This window comes from Salarias fasciatus, chromosome 22, assembly GCF_902148845.1.
Source record: "Salarias fasciatus chromosome 22, fSalaFa1.1, whole genome shotgun sequence".
Lineage (NCBI taxonomy): Eukaryota > Metazoa > Chordata > Actinopteri > Blenniiformes > Blenniidae > Salarias > Salarias fasciatus.
Window position 1 is genome coordinate 24,586,816 of NC_043765.1, and position 26,637 is coordinate 24,613,452.

The 26,637-nt window shown below is 42.3% G+C and overlaps 1 protein-coding gene across 1 annotated transcript; it reads left to right on the plus strand.

Moving 5' to 3' along the window:
- On the plus strand, positions 1 to 26,386 carry LOC115409262 (potassium voltage-gated channel subfamily G member 2-like). The gene is made up of 2 exons (XM_030120353.1): positions 1 to 820; positions 25,528 to 26,386. Exons 1-2 carry the CDS (start codon positions 38 to 40, stop codon positions 26,353 to 26,355), a joined length of 1,611 nt encoding a protein of 536 aa, XP_029976213.1. The 5' UTR covers positions 1 to 37; the 3' UTR covers positions 26,356 to 26,386.
- The last annotated feature ends 251 nt before the right edge of the window (positions 26,387 to 26,637 follow it).

Here is a 26,637-nt window from a genome sequence, read left to right on the forward strand (position 1 = left end):
ACTGTGCAGGACAGCGTCCTCCCACAGAGCCGCAGGGATGTACCAGGAGGTGGCCTTCCTGGCCGGGAACGCCGAGCACCAGTTCACCACCATCCACTTCAAGCGCGTTGAGAACCCGCAAGAGGTCTCGTCCAAGAAGGGCCTGTTCTACAAGCGGGCCCAGCTCCTGCTCCAGCCCCAGACCCGCCTCAAGACCGGAGACGAGATCGGCCTGGCGGACGGGGCGGCCATCATCAACGTCGGGGGCATCAAGTACCGCATCCCCTGGTCCACGCTGGACGAGTTCCCCCTGACGCGCCTGGGGAAGCTGCGCAGCTGCAGCAACGAGGCCGAGATCATGGACGTGTGCGACGACTACGACGGCAGCCGCAACGAGTACTTCTTCGACCGGAGCCCGTCGGCGTTCCGCATCATCGTGTCGTTCCTGGCGGCGGGGAAGCTGCGGCTCCTGAGGGAGATGTGCGCCCTGTCCTTCCAGGAGGAGCTGCTGTACTGGGGCGTGGAGGAGAACAACCTGGACTGGTGCTGCCTCCGGAAGCTGCGGCTCCGGCAGGAGGAGTACAAGGAGCAGCAGCGGCTGGAGGAGGAGGACACCGAGCTGGCCTCGCCGCAGTCCTGCGAGGAGAGCCGGCAGCCGTCGGAGGCGCCGGAGGAGACGCTGGCGGCGGGCTGCATGCGGAGGCTCCGGGACATGGTGGAGAACCCTCACTCCGGCCTGCCGGGGAAGATCTTCGCCTGCCTGTCGGTGATCTTCGTGGCCATCACGGCGGTCACGCTGTGCGTCAGCACCATGCCCGACCTGCGCGAGGAGGAGGAGCGGGTCAGTAACTTCTTTTTCCCTTCACTTTACTTTATCCGCACATCTAAATTACCTTAAAAAGACCCAAACTAATTTCTGCTGGACTCCTCATTTCCAGATTGAAATATTGTATTATTTTTTTTTATGTGTTTGGCAAAAGCAGCAGCACTGGGCAGCAAAAACCATTTAGAACTGCGATTAATCAAAAAGGTGGCATGGAGATAAGATGTTATTTGCTTTCCAATTTTAGAAAAGTAATAAAGCAGGCACCATTCATGACTTTTGGTTTCCAGAGAGTTTCTTTTTTTTTCTGTGGAGGAAATTCAACACTGCAGCTCAGTCAGTCTTTTTGGGCTGTAACTGTGGAAGAAATGCTCAAAACCAAGATACAAGTTTGGAAGGCAGTCGACACTCAAAACAACAAATCCAGATCCCAGGATTCCTTTTTCCTATAAGTATATTTTTAAAAGGCAGCACGGGGGTTGTGTGTGCCGCGCAGCTGCTACGGTAGAATTCAGATTATGTTGATGCATCAGCCCACATACCGAGTCTTGCTGGGCTCCATTGTAAATCATTGTGCCTCAGACATAAGCGAAGGCTCAGGGACGACCGGGCTTCTTCTGCCTTCTCTCTGAATACCAGATTCCTTGCACGGGGCCCCTCACTGTTTTCTGTACACATTCCATTTCATGTGATCCAAATCCCGTCTTCCCCTTCGCGATAATTGACAGCATGCACAAAATGAAGACGATAAGAAGGCTACATGCGAAATAAATAAAGAAGGAATGGATTTGGCCTTGGTTTCTGTTTGAAAATCCCGCAGATATCTCCCAACGCAGTGGATTTTTTCTTGACCTGCTTCCAAAAATGAATACAAAATAAGCTCAGATGAATATGAAACAGGCTCGTTATTGTTACATAAGGCTGCGATTATGTTAATTGCAGCCGTGAAGTCCTAATCCGTACAGTTAAAGCTTGTTTACCCGAACCTTATCGCGACCGGCTGACCAATGGGCACAGAGGGAGTGGAAATACAAGCATTTATGTTGTTTGTCTTGTTGACTTTGAAGCTTCACGTAAAGAGGGGGATTTGAACCAGTCTGCTGCCTGGTGTTTAGGCACGTTGATGGTGTAATTCAGGAAACATGACAACAAGTCCAACATGAATATGTACAGATGGCTCAGTTGTAGTCGTTCTGCTTCAGGAAAATGAGGGAACGTTCACACGACAATCATGCTCGGAACCACTGAAAGGGGAACTTTTTGAGAACATCTATCAAAAAGGAATGTTTTGAAAATGCTTCGACTCCGTTGTTGAAAATGCAACTTTTTCAAAACGTCTGGGTTCCATCTCTGTGCTACACACCAAGCAGTGGCGTGGAGAGTGCGCTGGGGCCCCATTTAAAAGCTCCCAAGGGGCCCGTCTGACTATGGACGAACATCGGTTTTATAGATTATTATTTTATTATGAAAAAGATAAAAAAACTTAAACTTCTGTATTATTCCAACATGATGAACTCTGCTTCTATTATCATAAAACTAACAGCAGATTTCAGTGTATCAATAGAGGTAATTCAGAAACCAATTATCCAAAAATAGCTTCAACTCTAATGTGTTTTTACCACAACAGCCGGCACGTCACCTTTGTTTTAAATTCAATGTCTGGGACTTATTTCAGCCGATAATGTCTCCAAAAATTGACAGTCTTTCATACAGAAATCACAGTGTCGAAACTGACATCTGAATTTCAAAGCGTTAATAGTTTAAGAGTTAGCCAAGACACAACTTGCATTAGTTTACAGTGGATTCGCTGTTTTCCCACCCATTACCAGTGTCCTAGTTGCTTTTGTGAAGTCTTGGTAATGCACCTTACAATCATATTGCCTGCCTTTCAGTTGGCTAGCTGCTAGCCAAGCGGTGTGTCAACACGCTCTGTGGCAGCGAGCCGACAGATCTCCAGGCTGATGTTTAGCGAGGCGAACTAACTATTAAAAGTTAACATCAGCCTTACATCTAATGCTAGTTTAAGGGTTTTCCACGTCGTTTTCTGCTCCACTGACTGCGTCCTGCGTTCACCTTTCTTTTCTCTTTGCTTTTCTCTTTGCTCATCTCCTCTTCCTTTTGCACGGTTAGCTTTCTTGTCACTTTGATTGACACACTTCAGTAAAGTCACTGGATGCAGCAGAGCAGCAGGGACCACACGGGGCCCCTTTAGGGAGGTTTCCATCAAAGCTGTCACTGCATTTCATTCGCTGGTTGTTTGATGGGGTTAATGGAGTCGGTCTCAGCAGTTTTAGGCCTTTTTATGAGATTTCTGTGGAGTAAAGTTTGTCAGCCCTCGGGGTTCCCCCATCGGCACAGGACCTTAAACAACTTTACAACCAACAGTGCCCACTAGTGGACGAACGTGTTAGCTACATTATTTCACCGTTTCCTTGTAAACACAAAACATTTCTGGAATGCTACATTTTCACTTGAAAGAATTTGTTGTGAATGAGGCCTGAGAGAAGTCTCAGTGAGTGATGACTTTGTGTTGCTGTGACCAGTTTCACCTCCAAATGAACATTTTAAATGCTGGAGATAATGGTGATTCATTTTAGGCAGAACACATTCACAAACAAAGGCTCTTTAATCAAGAGTGAGACGAATGAGCTTTTTGCAGTCTTGAACTCATTGTGTGGATGTTGTTAAGTCAAGGTCGGTCGTTGTTGTTCATTGTGTTTGTTGAACCTGCACGAATTGTGTCCTTCACAGGAATACTTGCTGTTGATTCATTATTTCAAAGAAAGCAAAATAATGTTTGCAACAACCATTCGACTTCCAGCTCACCGATGAAACTTCGGCTAAATTTAATGAATGAATCAGTTTATTTTAGACTGATCCACACAGTAGAATTAGTGTTTCCAATGCTTATCTCTAAAGACTCATGACCCTGAACAGGAGAAAGTAGTAAAAAAGCTGGATGGATGGATTCATCCATGGATGGACAAATTCAATTATTTGGATTGTGATTCTTCACACAATACATCATATCTGTATATTCAAAATAAAGATGGTGCTACCATGAGTTAAAGATTGGAATTGACCATGTTTGGCCCTCGGGTATAACTTTGTTCGTGCCTGAATCTGAACTGGAGTTTAAACGCAATTCATTTTTATTTCAATATCGTCAAGTGCAGTCATGTCAAGGTAGTAGGAAGTGGAAAAATCCCACAATTCTACTAGAACAAGCACAGGGGACGGTGGAAAGGATAAACTCCCGTTTAACAGGAAGAAACCTGCAGAACTCCTTAGGAGACTTTCTGTTCTTCCGGTTTGGGCTAAGGGATCAAATTAGAGAAAAGCATTGGACAGACAGATTTTGTAGAGGGATTCAAACCCAGATTCAGATTGAGGGGTGACACAGGCAAAAAAAGCAGCAAACAGATGTTCATAGCAAAGTCAAAAATCCCCCTGCTACAGTCGCGGCATAATTAGCCTCTCTTCGTAATGACATTATGTAACGCTAATAGTAAAAACAGGCACACATAAATACACTTTGGTTAATGCAAGTTCAAGTTTATAGATGTACTTTTATTTGTCAACACGGTTGAACTTTAAAACTCATGGCTCTCACAGAGGGAGGTAGTGAGAGATTGTAGAGAAATAGACTCACGGGGGAATGTAAAGATCTTCTGCTCTATCAGCCACTTGAAAACAGGCACAGTGGAATTTACAAAGGTTTCAGTGTTACGAGGAACCAGACAGCCAGAAGCATAAAACAGGTCAGGGGGCAGATTTTAGGAAAAGGCTCTAAAACGGTAGATAACCAGACGAGGCCTTAACTGATAATGGACAGATAATATCAGAGGTGAACTCCAAGATGGATGACTGGCAGTAACCCTACATATGGAGGCGTGTCTCCACTGAAGACTTAGAAGTGTTCAGGGTCCTGCAAGATGCTGCAGATGATCCTCAGCTGGGCAAAACATTCCATGTTGCATGAAACCACAATGATTGTAAACCATGCTTAGAAGCTGTTGTTGTTAGTCCACCCCTCAATCAGGAATCAAGCAGTGAGAATCTAGTCATCAATTCTTACTGTAAAAATGGCTTCAGGAAAAATGAAAAGCTTTAATGTACCGGTAAACTTAGATCTTGTTGCAATTGGGAGGTTGCAGAAGCTTTATCTTGAAAATGCTAATATTTTAGACATAACATAAAAATAAGAGGATCAGTACTTCTAAATTACAATCAGTTTTGGTTTATAAAGAACCTTCATCTTCCTGGTGCACCAGATACTTCCACATAGTGATTGTTATTAGAGTTGTTTCTAATGTAGTAGAACTAGTTTAACAGATGAATGAATGGAAAAGTGCCACACTGACATCGATAAGTTGAACAGGTTTGATAAATACTTACCGGATTTCAAATTAAAAGCCTCAGACCAGCAGGACAACCATCAGGGTTTTAAATGTCTATGTATCCAAATAACTGTTAGCAACTGTATGTTATGATGTGAAGAGATTAGGATAACTGTATTTGGTAGAAATCAGTTGGTTTGCGACAAAACAGCGGCTTGAGTGGTTTCAACTTTTATGAAGCTAAAATAATCATTTATGGTCACTTTCAGGTTTTGCTTGTTTCTTTAAAATCAACTTTTGAAATTGAAACTACTGAAAGATGAGATAACAGCATTCATGTTCTGGTCTAAATAGAGTTCTTGAAAGATATTGTGAAGGTTTCCAACAGCTTTTGTTGCATATTATTGAGATGTCATTGTGTTTTTTGGGATTGACTCCAAAAAGTAAAATATATAAGTTATATAATATAAAGTTAATAGCTTATAATATGAGTTTCAGTGAAAGCTCTACAAAGGCTTTAATTGCTATGGCTGACTTTTCTAACACAGACGAGAGCTGCTCTTTTAATGGAGCTTGACTCGGAGATTCCAAAACGACATTATGCCGATGATCCTCAGTCTTTGGTTTCTAATTAGGCCTGAGAGTGAGAGCTGGAGCTCTTCCACTTGTTGCTCCGTTAAGCCTTCCTCTCTCAGGAAGGAGAATTCTGCCACCTCAGGCTTTTTCTCCTATTAACTGCTCATGCTTTCAGTCCTTGATGAGGGAGAGGGAGAGGTCTGGGGGGCATATTAAACCCGACGATGTCTCCGTCTGCAGCTCTTTTAATGTCCGCGCATGCCTGAGACACTTGAGAAAGCCTCGGAGGTCCGGTTGGTGCAGCGCTGATTCACCTCTTGAATGGCTTCAGCAGACCAGGGCGTGATTAGAGAAAAGCCCCGCAGCTTCTCCCACCGTCAGAGATATGTCTCCATCTGACAGCGGCCTGTATGGAGCGTGGAAGCTTCAAAGGGGGAATCAATCAAGGAAACAAAGGGGTCAAAAAGCTGAAACAAGGACCTCTTAGAACACAGTCCTCCATCTTGCCTTCAATTACCTGCCTTTTTTCTTCTTAGACTCTGGACACATGAAAACAGTGTCACTGTGACAGCAATTAAGTATCTGGGATTCCTGGTAAGTCTTCGAAGTAAGAACTGCAGTTCATTAAGAGCGAGAACCTAATTGGTTATGGTTTTGATGAGATGGACATTTCTTTTCCAGGAAAACCTTCCATTGAATTGAAAGTCACCGTTGTTAAACTTTGTTCCCAAACTATTGCGAGTGTGCTCCTGTTTAAACTTTTGGGAGAGGTGTAATTGGCTGGCATGCACATAATAAACTGAGACAAAGGGAACTTTTCTACAATGGTTCAGACGGAAAAAATAAAGGTGCAATCGAGCTGTTATGTTCTCAGCAGTCGCACTGTGCACAGAGTGTCAGACAGCAATGGCTCTCCACTTTTCACTTTGTTTGGAAGAGGAGTTTGTCCTGCCTCTGAGAAGAAAAAAGAAAAAAGAAAACCAACAAAAAACGTATGTACTCACTCTGTGAGTGGACTTTTTTTTTTAAGCTCCAGCATTGTCTTTTTTTTTTTTCCACTGGCAAGCAGAAACATTATGCAGCTCAACGCTCTCACAGATCCCTACTCAACTTGGTGAATCGCTTCTGCTAATTTACCACATCTCTTCCAGTCAAGTCCTCCCACTCACCCTCCTCCATTACAGACCATTCTGATATCCATTAGCATTAATTTTCAGCCATTTAAATCTGCACAAATCCTCCATGCACTAATGAAACTGGGAACATGATAATTTCCAAATATTGTGTGTTGTTATACACAATGTTTAGACGACTGAAGCTGTTGACAGTTTGAAGAAAACAAGACTGATGTGGAGGATAAATTGGTCAAAACAAGCAGTCTGGGAAGTCTTTTTTACTCTTTGTTGTGGAATTTTAGCTTTCACAAACAGACGTTCATATCTTATTTCATTCATTCATCCATCCATTCATTCATTCATTTTCTGACCCACTCATCCTTTTACGGGTCATGGGTGCTAAAGCCATTCCTAGCTTCTTATGGGCCAGGGCATTATTTTAATTTTATGGTTCATAACTATGGGTTCATTAGTTTGCTGACTCGTTGGTTTGGTGGTCCTGTGGTTCTTGGTTCATTAGTTTGTTGGTTCAGTGGTTCGGTTCTTCATTACTTTGTTGGTTTAATGGTTTGTTGGTTCATTAGTTCGTTGGCTGGTTAATTACTTTGCTGGTTTAGTAGCTTGTTGGGTCATTAATTGGTTTGGTTCAGTAGTTTGTTGGTTCATTGTGGTTTGTTGGTTTGGTGGGTTTGTTAATTACTTTGTTGGTCCAGTGGTTTGGTGGTTCATTAGTGTGTTGGTTCAGTGTTTTTTTTATTTTATCTATTATCTTGGGGGGGTTCATTGCTTTGTTGGTTCGTTGATTTGTTGATTGGTGTAACGGATGACTGAAAAACTCGTTGACATCTTTTGATTGAAATCGGAAGGCTAACACATAATGGGAGGAGAAAGAGCATGATCTGGATAATTTTCTTGACCCAGGATTCAGAAGAATCTGTCATTAAAATTACAGGGAATTTATGGATTTTGGCAAGCCAATAATTTATGTGCAAAAAAGGAATTCTTGTTATGAGGAGGCTGATTGCGAGGAGTCATGTATCATCAATGGAGTCATCAGCAGAGCAAAGTGCACTCCTGTTTCATGGCTTTCTTTAATTATAATTACTTTATTATTTTAACTGCAGATAACAACCTATTGCTGTGGGGAACATGGTGCTTTAAAAGTATTGATGGTTAGCAATGGGGACAGATGGGTTTCAAAGAAAATTTGACCAAAGTTTTAGAGAAGTATAAACACCTTTAGTAGTAGAGTAATTAGTTACTCTGACCTGCCTAAATCGTGGACCAAAGCAATCATGTCAGTTTTCGTATGAAGGAAAGGATCCAACCATATGTGAAGGACTTAATTCAAATATTTTCAGTATACCTAGCAATATGGCAAAAAAGAAGCAGAAGAGCATAACTAAATGAATCCCAACAGATCAGACTGAGTTCACTGCAGGCTGACAGGAAGAAAGCAAATCTCAGTCATCTGTGATGGTTTGTCGTGATGCACAAATGGATTTTTTGTGTCACATTTGGATTCCCTAAGAACCTGGTTAATAGGTAAAAACCAATTTGTACATATCAGATCAGATCAGCCACAGATCACAGTCGATGTTTGTTACTCTGATTTCTTCTACCTCAGAACAAGGGTCGAACAGGATGCTCTGAGTACTGAGCCACTGGATGTGGCTACATTTTTTTATGATTACGAATATTTTAAAATCACTGTGCTTATGCTTGATATGTGTTCATTTCATGCATTTTTTTTTTTTTGTGGAGTTTCTTGGAAGCTAATGGGTTGGCAGTACCACCAGTGGCCATTGGAGGCCAGTGTTGAGTTTGGAAGCAGATACAAATTGTTGGAAGTTCTTGAAAAGCGGCTGTGTGAGCGATTGTTTAACAGACCACTGTCATCTTCAATGCTGCCTCTGATTGTGGCTTTATCTCAACGTCGACGTCGGTTTCTGTTGACTTCCTTACTCTTCTTTCTCAATAGCATCTCTGTTCCTCCTTCTGGGGTTTGGCCAGTGCCAAATGTTCACTCCAATGCATTTGACTGGTGGAAACATAACGGTGTCGACGTTCACACCATTTGAAGTGTTCGTATCTGTTTTCAGCCGTATGTAGAGCATCAGTGAGCTTCAAGGCTTGACTGTGCTCATTACTGGGCGGAGTGTGTTTTCTTCTCCTGCTAGCTCCTCGTTGTAAAACAGCACTTTGAGTGTAAGGAAACATTTAACAGGTTGCTATGTTTGTAGCCAGGGTTGGGAGGGTTACTTTAAAATTGTAATCTGATACAATTATAAGTTACTTGTCAAAAAATGTAATCAGCAACTTACTTTTATTAATGCAATTAAAAAGTAACATACCAGATTACTTTGAGTTACTTTTAGATTACTTCACCAGCGAACATAAAACTAAAGACAAATAAATACAATGTGTCATCCTCACGGCGTATTGACGACTCTACACACAGCGAACACTAAATGCTCTTACATGCAGACGTCTGTGTGTTCAGCCCCAATAAATACCAACAACACGACCTCCTTTAGCCGACTGAGAATCTGACTTTCTTTATTTCTGACTCAGGATCAGCTCCATCAGTTCAGACTGTGTTCCTCTAGCAGTTCTACAGTACAGCAGCAGCACCAGGAGCCGTATTGATAGTAACACACATTTATGTTACCTTATTGGCCCGACTACAGGACGACTCTGATTATAAGACGACCCTTATTTTTCAAATATCGTTTTGTGAAAATAAAAATATGTTGAACAATTTATTATAGTACAATTATTCTTGGAAAACTCACAACAGAGATAACATTTCATGTGATTTAAGATCAAGAAATATTACTGCAGTATTAAATAAAAAACTATATTTTCTTTCTCAAAACCTGAGGCTGTGACTCAGTGAATAAGCAACAATTAAGTACCTCAAAGGTTCAATAACTGCATTAATGATGTAAATAATTTTGTATCCATCAGATTTAAGTTCTATTCAACTTCATGAACATTAATAATTCAGTCTAATATATCTTGGTGGCTTGGCAGTGGTTTGTTGACTCTGCTGCATTGATTACCATCAAGCATCAAAACTTCTCCTCTGTTGTTTGCTCACTTGTCTAGCGTTTGAGCCCCTTCGTTCCAGATGGTCATGTTCCTCCATTTTTCCATCAGATCACTGAGACGCTCCATTTGCTTCCTGGTCACCGGTACTTTGGCTCCATCTAGTGGCCGCGGAGTGTGTAACGACAATCTAGTCCTCGATTATAATACGACCCCATTTCTGAGAATACAGTTTCTGGAAAAAAAAATCGTCCTATATTCAGGCCAATACAGTATATACTCAATCTGCTGTGTCACTGTACTTACAGTGAGGAGCAGGGTTTGTGTTCAGGTCGGCCATGCTCAGTATTTTTTCAAGAGTTCAGAGTTCATTCATAACTCAGTGACAGAAGTAAATGCAGTCCCCAATAAATCCTCCATCCAGGCTGAAGAGATTATTTCCTCCATCAGAGTCTTCTGAGCTCAGCCTGGTGAGGCTGTGGTTCTCAGCAGCAGGTTACTGACAGGTAGCAGGTTACTGACAGGTTAGCAGGCTAATACACTTTAGCTTCACTGTGAGTTCAGGTGTGTTTCATACCTGTAGATGTGTCTTCAGGTTTGATGAGTTCCTGGATGTTGACAGCATTTTCACAGCTGGGAGGCAGAATTGACATTTTACAGAGAAGTTCTGGGCCTCGTCTGACTTAAATACAAAATGATGTCTGATTTCCATCCAAAGAATGAGTTTCTATCTGGGAGCAGCCATGACTCCAGCAGCAGGTGGTAAAATCCATGGCAACGCGGGATGTTAAACATATAACAGCAGAGGCGGGATGCTTTTTTATGTACTGTAACAGATTACAGTTCCATTTTTTGTATCCGAATTATGTAACGCCATTACATGTAATGAGTTACTCCCCAACCCTGGTTGTTGCGGGTTAGAATCATTATCATTCATTTTGTATATTTATGTAGCTAACAGCTACAGCATATTCACTGCTCAGTTAAAAAAGCTAGAAGTTTTCCTGTGAGGGATGGGCAGGTGTTTTATGGAGCTCTGTGTTAATTTTCATGTTTAAAGTTAAGTGTAAATATGAAAACAAACTTGCTGCTCATGCAACCTGACATTATGCTTCTGTTGTTTTGAAAAATCCCCAACTTCATTTGCTTGTGACGGTGGGTAACCTTCACAGCTCCCCTGATGAGCCTTAAACAAAACTGGAGCTCTGTTTTCAAGTGAAAACTGCGATGTGTGTTGTGTTTGGCTGATGTTTCACACGAGCCGTGAATACCATTTCCTACGTGTATCATTTCAGAATGCAACAGTAGCAAAAGAAGAAACCTGAGGAAACCGATTCTGCTGCTCACTTTTAAATTTAACACATTTACTGCAGCATCATCTGCGTAAGTGTAGACATTTCTCACAATCAGCAAAGTAGATGTGAGACAAAGAAAGACAGTTGAAAGGGGCTTGAATGTTTCCACCATACATGTTTATATATTCTTTGCATTTCTGGTTTTATTACTCTAGTGGCCAGTCTTGAAAAACAAAGCATTTTTTTTTTGTTGTTGACTGAAATAAATACTTATAAAACGATCCTCTGTTTTCAGTCGGCCTGAGATTGCAAAAGGTGTGGCACAACTGAGATTTGTCTTCGTTCAGAACAATTGCAATATGAATAACTTTCTGGTACTGGTCAAAATTAACATAGACAGAGAGAGAAAAATAAACATCATATAATCTCGACTTGCCGGTAAATGAAGTCACGTTTTACCTGGAACAAGTAATACAACTCCAACGCAGGAAGTTGCTGTTTGTGGTCATTTTATTGTGGAGAGTTTCAGAGTTTTTCGAGGAGCCGTCTGCGATGAGAAGCACTTAGCCGGCCCGTCTAATCTAATGTGGCTCTTAGCGAAACATCCAGTGACTGCGAGACTTTTCTCCTCCCTGCTTCTCTCCCTCACACACAGGCAGAAAACCACAGGAAAAGGAAGCCAGATTGCATTTCACATTTTACGGCCCCCCCCATCCACACTCTGGATGAATAGAGGATTAAACATCTCAAGTGTTTTGTCAGTTTTCCCTCTTCAGAATTGCTTCCTCCGTCCACATAAGCGTCTTTGAAAACTGTGTTTTCCGTCCCATTCTCTCCTGTGGGAGCGTTGATCTAACCTTTCAGTGACTCTACCGGCGCCTCGCCGCCCCGCGCGCTTCATTGTGATGTAAATCCCCGCCGCTTTAAAGCGCACCGCCGCCGCGGCGATATATCATCAGGGAGCGTGCGAGAGAAATGTGCACGACGGCAGCTGCAAAAGGAGGCATAATTTTACCTGAGTCAGGGCTGAAAATAGGAGGAGCGCATCAGTCATTCCCGCTGACTGGGAGTCAGACGTACGGCTGCTCATGCTCCCACGAAATCTGCAATCCATCACACAGCGGGAATGATTTGTGCTCCTCGCATGCAGTTCGAGTAAATAATGCCAGGTGGATTGTGGAGTTATTTGTTTTGTACTGTTCTGCAAAGGAAAAAACTGTCATGTTTTTGTGAACCTTTTTCCACAATCACATACTTACATACGACCCCGTAACACTCTAATCTCTGCCCCCGGTTTGAGGGAAAGCCTGTTTTTGGTTCAGAAGAGTTTCTTTTTAAGGAGGGCAGCACAGATGCATCACATAAAATTTAAATATTAAAAAAACTTAAATGTTCTGCCAGTTTTTACCTCAGTAATGAAGAGAATAACAAGTCATTGTAAGCACATCGTAACCAGTTATAATGTGAAATGGCTCAAAAATTACAGCATTTCTGGGGTCATTTGAAGGTAAATTGATAAAATACGTGTATATTGATTGAAATTAGAGACCTACAACTTGTCCTTTTCCCTGAATTAGCTGCTTGAGGTCTTAACTAAAGCATCGAGGTGAATGTGCCTGCTCACAATTCGGTCTTCAGGTTGAGGGTGAAAGTTTAATGCTGATGCTCTCTTATTTAAAGTAAGTTTTTTTTTAATGATTTGTGATACTTATGTCCTTATACTTATGGGGCTAGAGGGTAGAAGCACAGTACAAACAGACTGAAAACCTTGGTTCAATGATCGCCGTATAAATGTTGAATATCTGTCTGTTTTCCATTTGAACTCGTGATGAACTGAAAGCCCCTAAAAGCAGATTAAAAAGCTTTTTTTTTTTTCTGTGGAACCTTTTCTTACTTTCTGCTGCAGAGCAGCTCCAGCTGTGCTGGCTGTAATTGCTCCTCCCTGCAGAGCGCCGAGAAGCTCCACAGCCAACACAGAAAGAGAAAAACACCGCAGGCTGAAAAATATTAGCAAAATGCTTCTCTTGTTACCATCAAAACCATTTGCATTTGAAAACAATTTGTTTTGTTCTTTTTTACTCTCAGCCATTAAACTAAAACTGCTTCCACCGGTCCCAGACGTGTTAAAAATCTGTTTCCCTTCCTGAGAACAAAAGAAGCTTTTTTTCCGAAACGTTATTGACTGATAACTCTCAGGGGCGGCATAAGCTACCGTTAGCTGAAAAACTAATCAAATCACAGAGAGAAGTCCCAGATGACTGAGTGGAAATGTTCCTCTCAAGAAAAACATCACTCACAATATGCTGGGGTTTTTTTTTGTATTTCAAGTCGATAGCGACTCCCTCCTTCTCTCTTCAACGTTGATGCAAATGAACTTCAGTGGCCTGAAGTCACAGAAACTTCTCAAACAACTAACACCTCTCTTCCTCCTTCAGAGTTCTAGCGTACGGGAACCGGAGTGAGAGCGAGCACTTGTTGGGCAGCAGCCATCAGTACCGTCGGTTAGATATTAGATGAAACTGTAATGACCCCCGTGGGGAATTTGGCCCGTCGCGGCGGCGGAGAACGGGATATAAATAACGGCGTAAAGCCATACAGTGCAGAGGAAGACAATTCCTTCTGTTGCGTGCTGGAAGTCGATGGCTGGCTGGTTTATTTCAGCGCCGGTCTCGCTGGGACGCCACAAATTGCCAAAGGAATTCGCCAAGGAGCCTCCGAAACATGTAGCATCCGTTGGGGGGTTTGCAGTTGTCTCGAGTGCCTTGCAGTTTGTTGTTTTTTTTCTTTGCAAAGTTTGTTTTATTGAGTTTTTTTCAAAGGTGCAATCACACGTATGAAAGGAAAGCAGTTATTACCCAAGATGGTGAAAACCATGGATGCCCAACATGCAGAACCCAACAATAACGATCATATTATCAACCATTTTAATGATTAAAAAAAACAGAAAAAAGGAAAAGGTGTAAAGATGTTACATGTAAATGTATGAAAATGAATGAAAATAAATAAATCAGCTCGCAGCCAGACATTAGACTGTATTAGATCTTTTCAAATAGTTCTAGGAATGGACCCCACACTTTCCAGAATTTGGTAAATTGTGTAAAGATAGTTTAAATTCCTCCACCTTGATGCAAAGCATCTTTAATCCAGTTACTATGTGAAAAGGGGTTTCTTTAGATTTCCAGTTGAGAAAAGTCAGTTTCATGGCTAGTAGGAGAGTAAAAGCTGTGGCAGCTGAAGAGCCACGCTGGTTAATTTGGGTAGAGTGTCAAGAATCTGAGGATTCGTGGAGATATCTCCTACAGGGGTGGTGGGGTTGTGGTCAGGGCTCGGCGCTGTGCTCCTTCAAGCTCATCAAACATTAACGCCGTCATGAACTTTTGGAGTAACAGTCAGCTCGTAATAGAAAAGGGCCTCTCAAACATGACTTCTCCACCTCAAACCCACAACCCTGATCCCTCCTCCAGTAGAATGTCAGTTTGACCATCTCACCAGTAAACAGAAGAGCGGATTCATCACTGCAGAACACGTTTCCTCTCTATACTCCACAGATGACGAGCTTTAAACCTCTTCGTCCGACATTTGGCACTATAGGTGATGTGAAGCCTGCTGCTCATGGGAACACATTCACTGACGCTTCTGCCTCAAACCATCGGAAGACAGAAGATGATAAAGTTTGGCGTCAGCAGGTCGTGGCGAATTATACCTATCATGAGTCCACTGGCAGGCATCCCATTCACTGTCTATGTGAAATGAAATGCAGTGCATGCTGGGTATAGCTTGTTGCATTGTGAGCTGAGTAGTGACACAGCTGTCCTCAGCTCATTTGCATAAAGTTGAATTTTCGCCGAGTTGCTTCAGTACTAAAAGAGAAAGTTTGCGGTGAGTTGATGCATTTGTCCAATCAGCTGCAGGCAGGATATGTAGTCATTGATTGGACACGTCCACTGAGCAGGCGATTTTCAGATGCAAGATTAAGTGTCCCTGTGGACATGTACCGCTGGTGGTCGTTGACCAGGCTCTGTGGCTTTACAGGCTGAGGTGCTGTCGTTACTTATTACGTCCATCCATCCATCCATCATCCTTCATCCATCCATGATATGCCTTGAAGAACTCTTCATAGCAACAAAACCAACAAAGCTTTCAGGGGATTTCACTTTTGTCAATCTTTAAAACTCATGTAGCACATTCATAAACACAACAACTAAATCGGAATAAAGGTTACAGCTAATAACAGATTTCAAATCCACAAAAATGGAGGAAAACGGACCTTAAACTGCTTTCAGTTTCAAATGGTCTTTGTAGGTCCTTGTCTGTCTTATATATCCATGTTTAATGTCACGATATGTTATAAAGGGATTTAAAGTTTTATAAATTTGTTGCTAGAGGTCATAATTCAGTAATGACCAAACCTTTGTCTGTATTGAGTAGTTTTCTCGTTGTGTGCCAAACTCGTACTTTGATGAGTTAGAATGTGCTTGTCTTCATCTACATGTCATTTTATGAACTTCATGTCACTTTAAGTCCAATAACAAAACAATTTTCCTTTATACAGTATTCATGTGCCTCTCACATGACATAAAATCTGTAGTTTTACCCCTGAAACGTCATGATGTGACACCAGAAGTGGTTTTTTTTTTTTTACTTAAGTGTGCGAGACGACCTTGTACCACTTGAGAAACTTATTCAAAACATCAATTCAGGTTAATATTTGTCACCTAAATGCACATTTTCTGCATTTATCAATCAAGTGAGATTGATATCTAACGCTACAACAATAGAGACAATGCAATGTTTGAAAAGAATCTCAAGATTTAACCCTAACCCTAAATGATGCATTCAAGAACCTTCAGCTTTGCAGGTCAAACAGAGGAGTACCTTAAGACGTACACCGCAGGCTTCAATACGTTCATATGGCGAGTTCTCCGTCCTCCTGTGTGAATCACCAAATAAAACTGGGTCAGACTCTTTTGTCAAGGCAAAGATGATAATTAGTGAGATCTTCAAAAAGTTCAAGGCAGAGCGTCCGGCGTTGTGTTATTACTGCATCTGGGTTTGAACACGGTAATTCGCCCGCTAATTAAGATTCAGGAGGGAATTTTCACAGAAGTACTGAGGGAACAAACAGAGCTTGCTGTATTGAGTTGAGGTGAGAAAATGACTGATTGGATAATATTTGGGCTTCGAGAGAAATTCTCCCACTCCCAGAAGGTCAGTAAGTTATTAGCATCAGGAACAAGGGTCTATTTGTAATAATTTGTGTGAAATGACTTCTATTCTCCTTTCTGCCAGCAATCTGCTGAATAACATTAAATCCACAGAGAAAGTTGGTTTCAAACTGAGACAACGGTGTCAAGACAAGGACAGAAAACTGCACTCGACTGAATAGTTTAGTTAATCTGGACGATCGACACGCAGCCTTGTGCTTCCACTCAGGTATTAGCTGTTAAACAGCCACAAATGGGTTTTTTTAATGGAAGGTTAACAGGAATCTGTCCCAGTGAGCTTTGGCAGCTTGTTATTTCTGCCACCAGCCTAAAAATACATTCTGTACTTAAGGTTATTTTTTTATTTATTTATTTTGTTATGCTCAACTTTCTCTAAACAGCAGCCAGAACTCATATAACCAGCAGTGGAAATAATGGTGGCCACATCATGACATGCTGACAGAAAACACAAAGCTTTTCTCCCTCCGCGGAGCTTCCTCGGTAGGTTTGGTCCAATCGAGAGGTAAATATCTTCCCAACAGTCAAAAACAAACTGGACTTTCACTCTGTGAATTCATAGTTATTTACAAGAAAAAAAGATCTTACATTAAAGTGAAAAAGTATCTTTTTTTGTTTTTACATTTTTGTTCCTGTAAAGTTTTGCATTTTGAAAATAACATCCATCAAATTGCTGAATCTGAATACGTTCACATGACCTTTAACTGCTTGAATTTAGCAATAAGAATGAAATACTTTATTCATGTGAAGTTTTTGATTCATCTGAACATCCTTTCATATGTTACAATGCTTATAATTTTTGAGAAAGAATTAAAACAGAGCTGCTTTCTCATGATTTTCTAAATGCATGTTTAAATTATAAAATTGACGCACACACACATACACACAAACACACACAACCTGAAACGAAAGGATCAATCCCATCAGACTGGCATGGGTCGATAACAATACAGACATTATCAATATTTGTATCAATCTGCTCACCCCGAACATAAACAGCCTCAAATTGATTTTTTTTTCTTTTTTTTGTGTGTTTTTCCATCAAAAACCATCAACAGACTGAGATCTATAGAACCATATTTCCAGCACTCAGATCCAGATTCCTGTTGATGCTCATTCTTATCTCATAATTCCACCATCTCTAAATCTAAACGGGATCTATTGTGAACCTGGTGTGTAATGATAGATATTATACGGTTGTGTAGGACGACACTGCTGCGCGCCGTAATCTCGCAGTGAAATGATTGTGCGTGGGTTTCCTCCAGGTGCTCCGACTTCCTCCCACCGGCCCAAAGACACACGTTAATTATGTTAATTAGTGATTTTAAATTGGCAGCCGGTGTTCATGTGAACATGCATGCCTGTCTCTGTGGTCCCCCCCCCCTCCTCCCTCCTCCCCCCCCCACCCGCTGTCAGCTGGCTCCATCCTCCATCCGTGACCCTCCAGTAACGAAGTGGTCGGCGCTGACGGGGAGACGGATAATGTTAATATGCTAATTTCACACAAATTAAAAAAAAAGAAAGAAAGAAATGGATCTGAGCGTGGATTCCAGGCTTGATATGAGCAATAAATTGGCAGAAATTTCTGGTGAAGCTTTAACAAAAAAAATCCAAATATTACTGTACAGTCGTCAGCTTGAAAGATAGGGATAATTAGGTTGTCTTAAATACTACCTTCACAGTTTTATCTACTTGAAGGAACTTTTAAGCCGATGTTCATTCAGATGATTAAAGACCAACTTTATTTGTGCCACAACAAAAAGTTTTTTTTTTTTTTGGCATTTCTGTCATTCTCTACAAAAAGTGGCTCCACTATTGTTTTATAACAAGAAAACATCATTTTGATTCAGGGCCTCCGTGGTATTTAGAGCCAGTTTTGAAAAGTTTTGAGTTTACATGGCAACGTTTTCAAAATGATGTCCGTTTAACAGAAACACAAAAAACGATGTATTTAGCATGTTGGGCCACAAGGTGGTGCTGTTGATTGTTTTTGCAATGAAACCAGTCACACACATGCACACAGGAACAATGAGCAATAAACATCCACAATGGGGGTGAACGTTAAAGAAAGTGTGTGTTTCTCTGCAATGAATACATGTTGGATGCAATTCTTACGTTTTAACATTCATCCTTGCTTCAGAGTAAACAGCATTTATTGTTTTGATGATAAGTTATAATTTTCCGTCAAGTTGGAATCTGTTCTTGTGCATGGTGGATATTGCACTGAAGCTTGACATGAACAAATATTGTGATTCGAATTGAAATCGCAATATCTGTTAGAAAAATCACATTCAGATCTTTTTCTCAAATCGTTCAGCCCTCAGTACACAGACGATGAAGTTGGATTGTTATTGCAGTGGTTGTCAACCCTAAAACTGGAAGCCATGACTCTCTGGAGGCGGACATGGTTGTTTTTGTCCAAGCATAAAACAACAATTTACTGCGGCCGAAGGGATCATTAAAATTGGCTTCAACTGGAGACTGTAGTCATTTTCTGTGGTAATTGTTTAATCATCTCTTCATTTGGTAACCTTGACTTGAAATAAAACACTGCCTGACTGTGTGAGACTACCTTGAGAAAAATCAAACACTCCCAGTCTGTAATACGACTCTTCCCTAGTGGAGAGCCATTTCCAGATATATTTCTGGAAGTGAGAGGAAAAGTGTAGCAGCCCGATTCCAACTCCCAGCGCGTTGAGGGAATGACGGCGGTGAAGAGATCCATTAAAAGCTTTGGTGTGTTGAGGGTGAAAGCATCTGGGATCGGTATTGCTTGTTGAATCAGACCCTCTGCGGTTAATCTCTGCTGATCAGAAGTGAGCCGTCGCTTCCTGCGCCGTTCGGTTTCCATGCCTGTCTTCTGCTGTGACGGGGTCGGCGCACCCCGATCACTCAGATGGATAATTGCGCGCATTTAATTTGATCCTCTGCGGTGCATCTGCGTACATCAGAGGCCGGGAGGGAGGCGCAGATGCACTCGGGCTGAAAGCCTTCGGAAAAACAACAACACAAATAAAGCTGATCGGATTCAAAGAACGAGACGGGATGGGTGGAAAACGTGTTACACAAACAGACGTGAGGAGCAGCGAGGCAGAGGGAGTGTGAAACACACTCGCTCTGAGCTTCGTTTGTTTTGGCTTCATGTGCGGCTTGTGGCTCGAGGCTCCGTCTTCAGCTGAATGCTGAAACATGAGAACATCAAAAGCTTTAGAATTCACATGTGATTGTTTTTCCACTTTTAGCCAATAGTGAAATATATAATGTGAGACGTTTGCTAATCAAACCCCTCAGCTTCTGCCGCTCTGCTTTCATCCTTTAGAGACTTTAAACTAATGGAACGAACACTAAGCTGTCTTCAGCTGGAACCAAAGACACATGCCGATAACTGAGGTAGTGGTGAACGAGGGGTGAGAATGTTGCAGGTTCGATTCCCCCAGAGGACAGGTCACCACTATGGGTCCCCCAACAGAACCGTTGACCCCTCCCACATCTTAGAAACGGGATGGTGGGATGGATAGATGCTGAAAAAGGAATTTTACCTAGGCGATCGATAAAATATGATTGCTTTGTTGTTTGCTTGTTTTTTTCTGTTGGTTTGTTGGTTAGTTGGTTGATTGTTTGGTTGTATGGTTGGCCGTTTGGCTTTTTTGTTTGTTTGTTGGTTAAATGTTTGGTTGATTGTTTGCTTGGTGTGTTGGTTGTTGGTTGGTTGGTTTGTTGGCTGATTGTTTGATGCGTTGTTTGTTTGGTTTATTATGTGTTTGTTTGTTTGTTGGCTGGTTGTTTTGTTTGGTGATTGGTTAGTGTCTGCCCAACAATGCCAAATGAGCCGAAGAGCAGCGTCATTAATCATGGCGTCTGCAGAACTGGTCAAGTTACAAAGTAATATATATTCGTTATTTGAGGCAACAATCACTCAACAGAGGTGTCGAGGCCAGGACAAAGCTTTAGGTCACTGTGATGCAACATCAGAAAGAAAAGTCAGAGTCATAATTTACAATTCAACACCTTGTTCCTTCATAGAATATCAAAACTTACAGTGTCCAGTAAACTCATCTTTCCCAAACGTTGAAATATGTCTGTATGGAGTTTGCACGTTCACCCTTTGCCCGTGTAGGTTTCCTTTCATAGTTTTCTCTGTGGTCCTCCGTGCAATCTGCCTTTCGTCCAGCAAGCTCAAACTAACATGAATAAAGTAGGATTTTTGCAGAGAGTGACGAATGTCTGTTTTAAGCCTCGTGGAAGTGTGTGCTGTCACCGTGCCAACATCTAAAAAGTTCTGTAAGAGCCTCTGAAACAAGGCTGCATATGGGTCTCTAAAGACGTTTACAATCTCAGTCGTTTCCCTAAAAGGAGAATTGAGCACGACAAGATTCAGCAAATTCAAGATATTAAAACCTGATCCGCCATATGGAAACAGAACAGTTGACCATATTGGAGATGGTTGTAGAGATTCACAGGTTTTTGTGTTGTTGTCTATCTTAGCACTGGATTTGTCACTTACCAGGGGGAGAGCTCGCTGCCATGGGATTAAATATGTCATTTGCATTTTCTTAGTCAGTTTGGCTTGGAGGCTTTTCTCTGTGGTGTTTGCATGTTCTTCCTGTGCTGGCACGGGTTTTCTGCACCTCTTTAAACACACATCCAGTTTTGGGTTTCCTTTTTACACAACGATGCTCGGAGACACTGAAAACGCAACTTTCCAAAAACAAACAACAGCACCCACTAGTGGCCAACATGAAATTAACATCATTTTCAACATCTTCCTCCCATACTTTGGTAACTCGGTGAAAACGAAGCAGTTCGGTGGCGTTCAGGGACTTCATAATGATTTGTGAATAGAAACATTCACTCTTAACAATTACTTTTTTTGCACTTAAATTAAAGAAGCGATTTGAAAATATTGATATCAGCTGTTTATGATGGGACCTAGAACTTTAATTAATTCATTTAATTCCAGTGATTTTTTTTTTACCTTTTTGTAATCTGATACTTCAGTGGTTTACTTTTAGCAACAAAGCATAAATCCCAACAGTTATTTGTTTTACTTCATCATGCCTTTAGTTCCTTCATAAGTATCTCTGGAGTGAGGTGTCCTCACATGTTTCACAGAATATTGAATTCAAATTCATATTAACTTCGTAAAAGCTGATTTTGTCAGGTACATTTCCCCTACACCACATTTTTAGGAGCTTCACTTTCACACAGACACACTCTTGTTTTACAAAACATGTATTCAGCTGAGTATTTCTGTAGTCTTTCCAAACGTCTTTAAAAAAAGAAAAATGGACGACTCTGAACAAAGACAGTTTTTGTTGATCATTTTCTGAGCCAACTTGGCTGAAAGTCCAGCGCAGAGTGAAGCTAACAATCTGCTCTTAACCTCGTAGTTACTGAATCATTTCTCAAACCTTGGGCCTGGTAGCAGCTGGCCGGGGAATATGGAGCCGTGCTGAGCCAAAGAAGCCATTCCCTCATGTTCGGATTGATTCAGCTGCATATTGAAGTCTGAGAATTCACTGAGGGAGACTTAAGCTGCTATTTGCCTTGATGTGAATGGAGGCAGATGTATAGAAACTGCATGTAGAGCTTTTCCTTTTAGGGTTTTTAACAAACTGGTACATGGCTTTATCAACACCAACACACCATGTGCTGCAGTGTTTACATGATCTCTTATCTTATGCATTATGCAGCAAGCTCTGTTTATATGATCTTCTGTTCCTATGTCTTGATCCTTTCTCTGCCACTGTGAAGCACTTTGTGACGGTTGCTCTGTGAAAAGTGCTATACAACACATTTTACTTCCTTACTTACTACTCTGACTTCACTAAAGTAACACCCATCAGGTGATGATTTTCACTAACGCTGAAAAATTGAAACTGGCTGGATGTCCAGGTTTCATGTGTGCGGGCCGTGTTCCTTAATATTGTCAGAATTTATACTGTGAAACGATCAAAAAATTAACCATAAGCCTCATTTCAATCACGTAATGGGTTGATCTTGATAATAAACACAACAAGGACAGAATCTATAGGTAAAAACTTACAAAAAGAAATTAAATACCAACTTTGAACCAAATGCATTGAGCTGCCATTAATTAGAGTCATTTAAATTTCACTTTAAGCAGTTTTAATACTGTGGTGGCTGAAAATGTTGTTCATCAAGCTACAATTTCTTTTTGAAAATTTGGCTATTTTTTATTATGTATCATTTAGCTTTTCTGCAAAATAGTAAAAAGTTACACTCTGGGTAGTTTAATCAACCCACCCATCTGTCCGTCCATCGTAATGGACTGGATTCTATCTCAGTTTGAAAGGCAGACTGGACCTGACAGCAGCTCCTTCACCCAGAACTAAAACACAAAGGCAGACCGTCACACACAGACAATTTCATGTAACCATTTAACTGACCCAAACAAACCCCTCTTTGGTTGAGTGGCACAAAAATAAGACTCAAACCGCTCACGGAAAACACCGGATTTTATCCCAAACTTGATTTGCAATTTCCACAACAAATTGAGGAATCTCCATAATAACCAAGACTAAAGTTTACATGACAGCATTTCAAGTGAACAGGCATTGTTTTCGTTTCCATTTCAGAAAAGTTTTGCGTTTACATGGCAAAGTTTTGAAGATGATGGTATAAAACTACCAAGTCCTTGCATGGCGGACAGCAGGGAGGTAAAACGATTCAGATAAACTGAATCTCCGTATCCCTGTCTCCTGGGTAGACAGCCCTCTGCTTTAGTACTCGCCAGTAACAGCTATTTTAAGACGTCTCTATTCACTGCTGCAGCATGGAGAATGCTTGACGCTACTTTAATCTGTCAGAAAGGGTCATTTTTCAGCTATCGAGCCTCTCCCCGTGGCACTGATGCAGTGTTGCTTCAGTATACAGTTCGGCAGGGGAAGTTCAAGCAATTTACCCTCATTTTATTTGTGAACACTCAGTTTAGCAGTTTACTGCCTCTGCTGCTGCTGTGTGTGGAGGAAGGAAAAAAAAAAAAACTGCAGCTCCAGCTCTGTCGATCAGTCATTTACATGGCCACTAATGGGTTTAGCAAGTTTGATATCTCAAGGGCAAAAGCTGTGCCACATACAAAACCGAGTGTGCGTGCTTAAAAATGCATGAGGCTGACTGAAACGCAAAGGCAGAGAGTTTGCCTCCATACTCATGTTTTTCTACTTTCACACAGTTATGATAAACAGAGTCCTGACAGATCGCTAAATGTCCTTTTCACACACTAGTGCGTCCTCACACTGAAACGCCTTGTCAGACCACTTGTTAGCCTCGGGATCAGGCCCGATACACTACGGACTACTTGTACTTGTTACAGATCAATAATTCAACCAGTAGATGCTACACACAGTGTCATGTGTTCTCTAGGCGCAGGAGCACACTGGAGCCTTCACGGCTGCTGAAGATGTGTGGAGCATCAACGTGTGGGCGTGGTTCACAGCAACGGATTTTTGGAATTTAAGTACTTGTATAAGTATATATCATTTTTGAAATGGTACTTAAGTTTATGTAAGGATGGATGGTATATTTCAGTACGTGATATTGAAGGTTGACTTCATCAACTGTCATCCTGCTTGACAACTCGTCCCTCTATCGTATACCTTGTTATTCATGCAGAATTTTCTTGAAAAGACTCCAGACACCCAGTCCTATGTGGGGATAGGTTTAGACTCACAGGTCAACACTGGGATCTTTTAATTATGACATCTTGCAAAAGTGTAAAAATAAATATGAATGATCATCTGCCAGTTGTTTCTTTTTCTAATTTGCACATTTTCAGAAATAAAGACCAAGATGGCAGCAGTACTGGCAGCTGAGGGATCAGTTGCATCTAATTAGCTACCTGAATTTTAGCATACTAGCATTAGCATCAAAGTCATGCGCAGTTTGTCTTAAAGGTGCTGTAGGCAGGATTTTGCTAGTCAATGCTAATTTTTCTGTGTTTTCTTTGGATTAAATGTTAGAGTATCCATTGATAATCCTTTAGGAGTGTAGCATAACTGCACTACCGCGAGGGCGCAGCGTTTCCATCTGTCTCTGTTCTGAGCTGAAAAGGAATCTCGACAGCTCCAGGTATCTTTGACCAATCAGAAGAGCCCATGAGGCTCTAACCGTGATTGGTCGAGGGGCGTCGGAGGGGCTTAACTTGCGTAAGGGCAGAAATGATGCAGCAGGTATGATTAGACATTTACAAAAAGAGCCCATAAAAACGTCCAGAAGTAACTTGGATTTTTTCACTTATGGAGAAAAATATTTGGTCCCTGAATTAAAATAACTTTAATGGCTCTTATATATTAAATTTATGATCTTTTAGGTGAAAGTCCAGAGATTGATCCATCAATCCAAACGCTTCCATAGTCAGCCTTGTTTTCCTTTTGTTCATCAACCATCAGTCAGAATCACATCTGAAGCTTTTTGATTGCAGTTTTATAATATCTGATGGTTGTATTGCAAGCAGTCATAATTCGGTAGGAAACTGCAGCAAAGCAAACTTATTTTTATGTTTGGTGATTTAAACACTCGGTAATGGCGGCAAAATGAAAAACAAGCCCATACACTGTATTTCATGGTCTCCTCCAGGGGTGATTTTGACTTAATACCCAAGTAATCTCTTATAATTACATTTTCAAATATTTATGAACGCAGTTTCAGCAGTCCTGAGAAAATAATTATTTAAAGAGTGAATATTTCATCTGCTAAACTCACAGCACAGCCGGATTTGACGGTTTCTTTGCGTGATATCATCTGCGCTCTGTCCACCTTTTACCTTTTGATCACTCGGGTTGGATGCGAGAGTCAGTCAGGTTTGCCGGATCAGATAATTACGATGTTGCTTTGCGCTTCGGGAATATTTCATCAGTTGCCTCTCCTGGCAGAGAACGGGTTCACCTTTCCGCTGCGAGATCTGACATACCAAACATATCTGTCAGTGGCGAGCCCACGATCCAAGACGCGCTCTTTGAAAATGCCTTCTTAATTACTGCCTCCGTGCTGCTGCCTCTGTCAGAAACACTTTTGGACACGACGTGTCCCACTTACAAAGGGTGCTGTTGCCGTTGCGTAACCTAACACAATCCCTAACGCGACTGTTCTCCCTCTCCTCTGTAGGGTGAGTGCTCCCAGAGGTGCCACAACATCTTTGTTCTGGAGACGGTGTGCGTCGGCTGGTTCTCCCTGGAGTTCCTGCTGCGCTTCATTCAGACCCAGAGCAAGTGGACGTTCCTGCGCACGCCGCTGAACGTCATCGACGTGGTGGCCATCCTCCCCTACTACATCACCCTCATCGTGGACTCCATGTCGGTGGGGGGCAAGCCCACGGGCTCGGGGAACAACTACCTGGAGAAGGTGGGACTGGTCCTGAGGGTTCTGCGAGCCCTGCGGATCTTCTACGTGATGAGGCTCGCCCGCCACTCGCTGGGCCTGCAGACGCTGGGCCTGACGGTGCGCAGGTGCACCAGAGAGTTCGGCCTGCTGCTGCTCTTCCTGTGCGTGGCCATGGCCCTCTTCTCGCCGCTGGTTTTCCTCGCCGAGAGCGAGATGGGCGCCAAGCAGGAGTTCACCAGCATCCCCGGGAGCTACTGGTGGGCGGTCATCTCCATGACGACGGTGGGCTACGGGGACATGGTGCCGCGGAGCATCCCCGGCCAGGTGGTGGCGCTGAGCAGCATCCTGAGCGGCATCCTCCTCATGGCGTTCCCCGTCACGTCCATCTTTCACACCTTCTCGCGCTCCTACGTGGAGCTGAAGGAGGAGCAGAGCCGGGCGCTGAAGCAGAAGCTGGACTCGCAGGACAGCACCAAGTCGCAGAACAGCGAGGACTCGCAGGAGACGGACAGCTACCGCGGCATCACGGAGGCCGCCGCCACCGTCATTCAGCGGAGGAAGTCCATGGCCGCTCAGAGGGCGGCCGAGATCAGAGCGTCCATGCAGACCTAAGCCTCTCTGACTGGCCGGGAGGCCGAGACACCTGACGAGCCGCGAGACTCCGGAGCCGGAGGAGGGCGGCGGATCTGCGCTTTGATCATCCGGCTTTCACGAGCTCGGCAGAGCGGCAGAGATCTCTGTTCCTCATCAGTCTGACTTTGAAATGAGGGTAACAATACAATATTCATGATTAAACAACACAAGTCAAATGAGATTAAGAAAACTGACTGAGACACAACCCTCACTGCGATTCAGACAAGGACGTCGAAAACATGCTGTTATTCAGACCTCAGA

Coding starts and splice junctions, on each gene's coding strand:
- LOC115409262 (XM_030120353.1), top strand. CDS start 38: ATGTACCAGGAGGTGGCCTTCCTGGCCGGGAACGCCGAGCACCAGTTC. Junction 821..25,527: donor TGCGCGAGGAGGAGGAGCGG/GTCAGTAACTTC, acceptor TCTCCTCTGTAG/GGTGAGTGCTCCCAGAGGTG.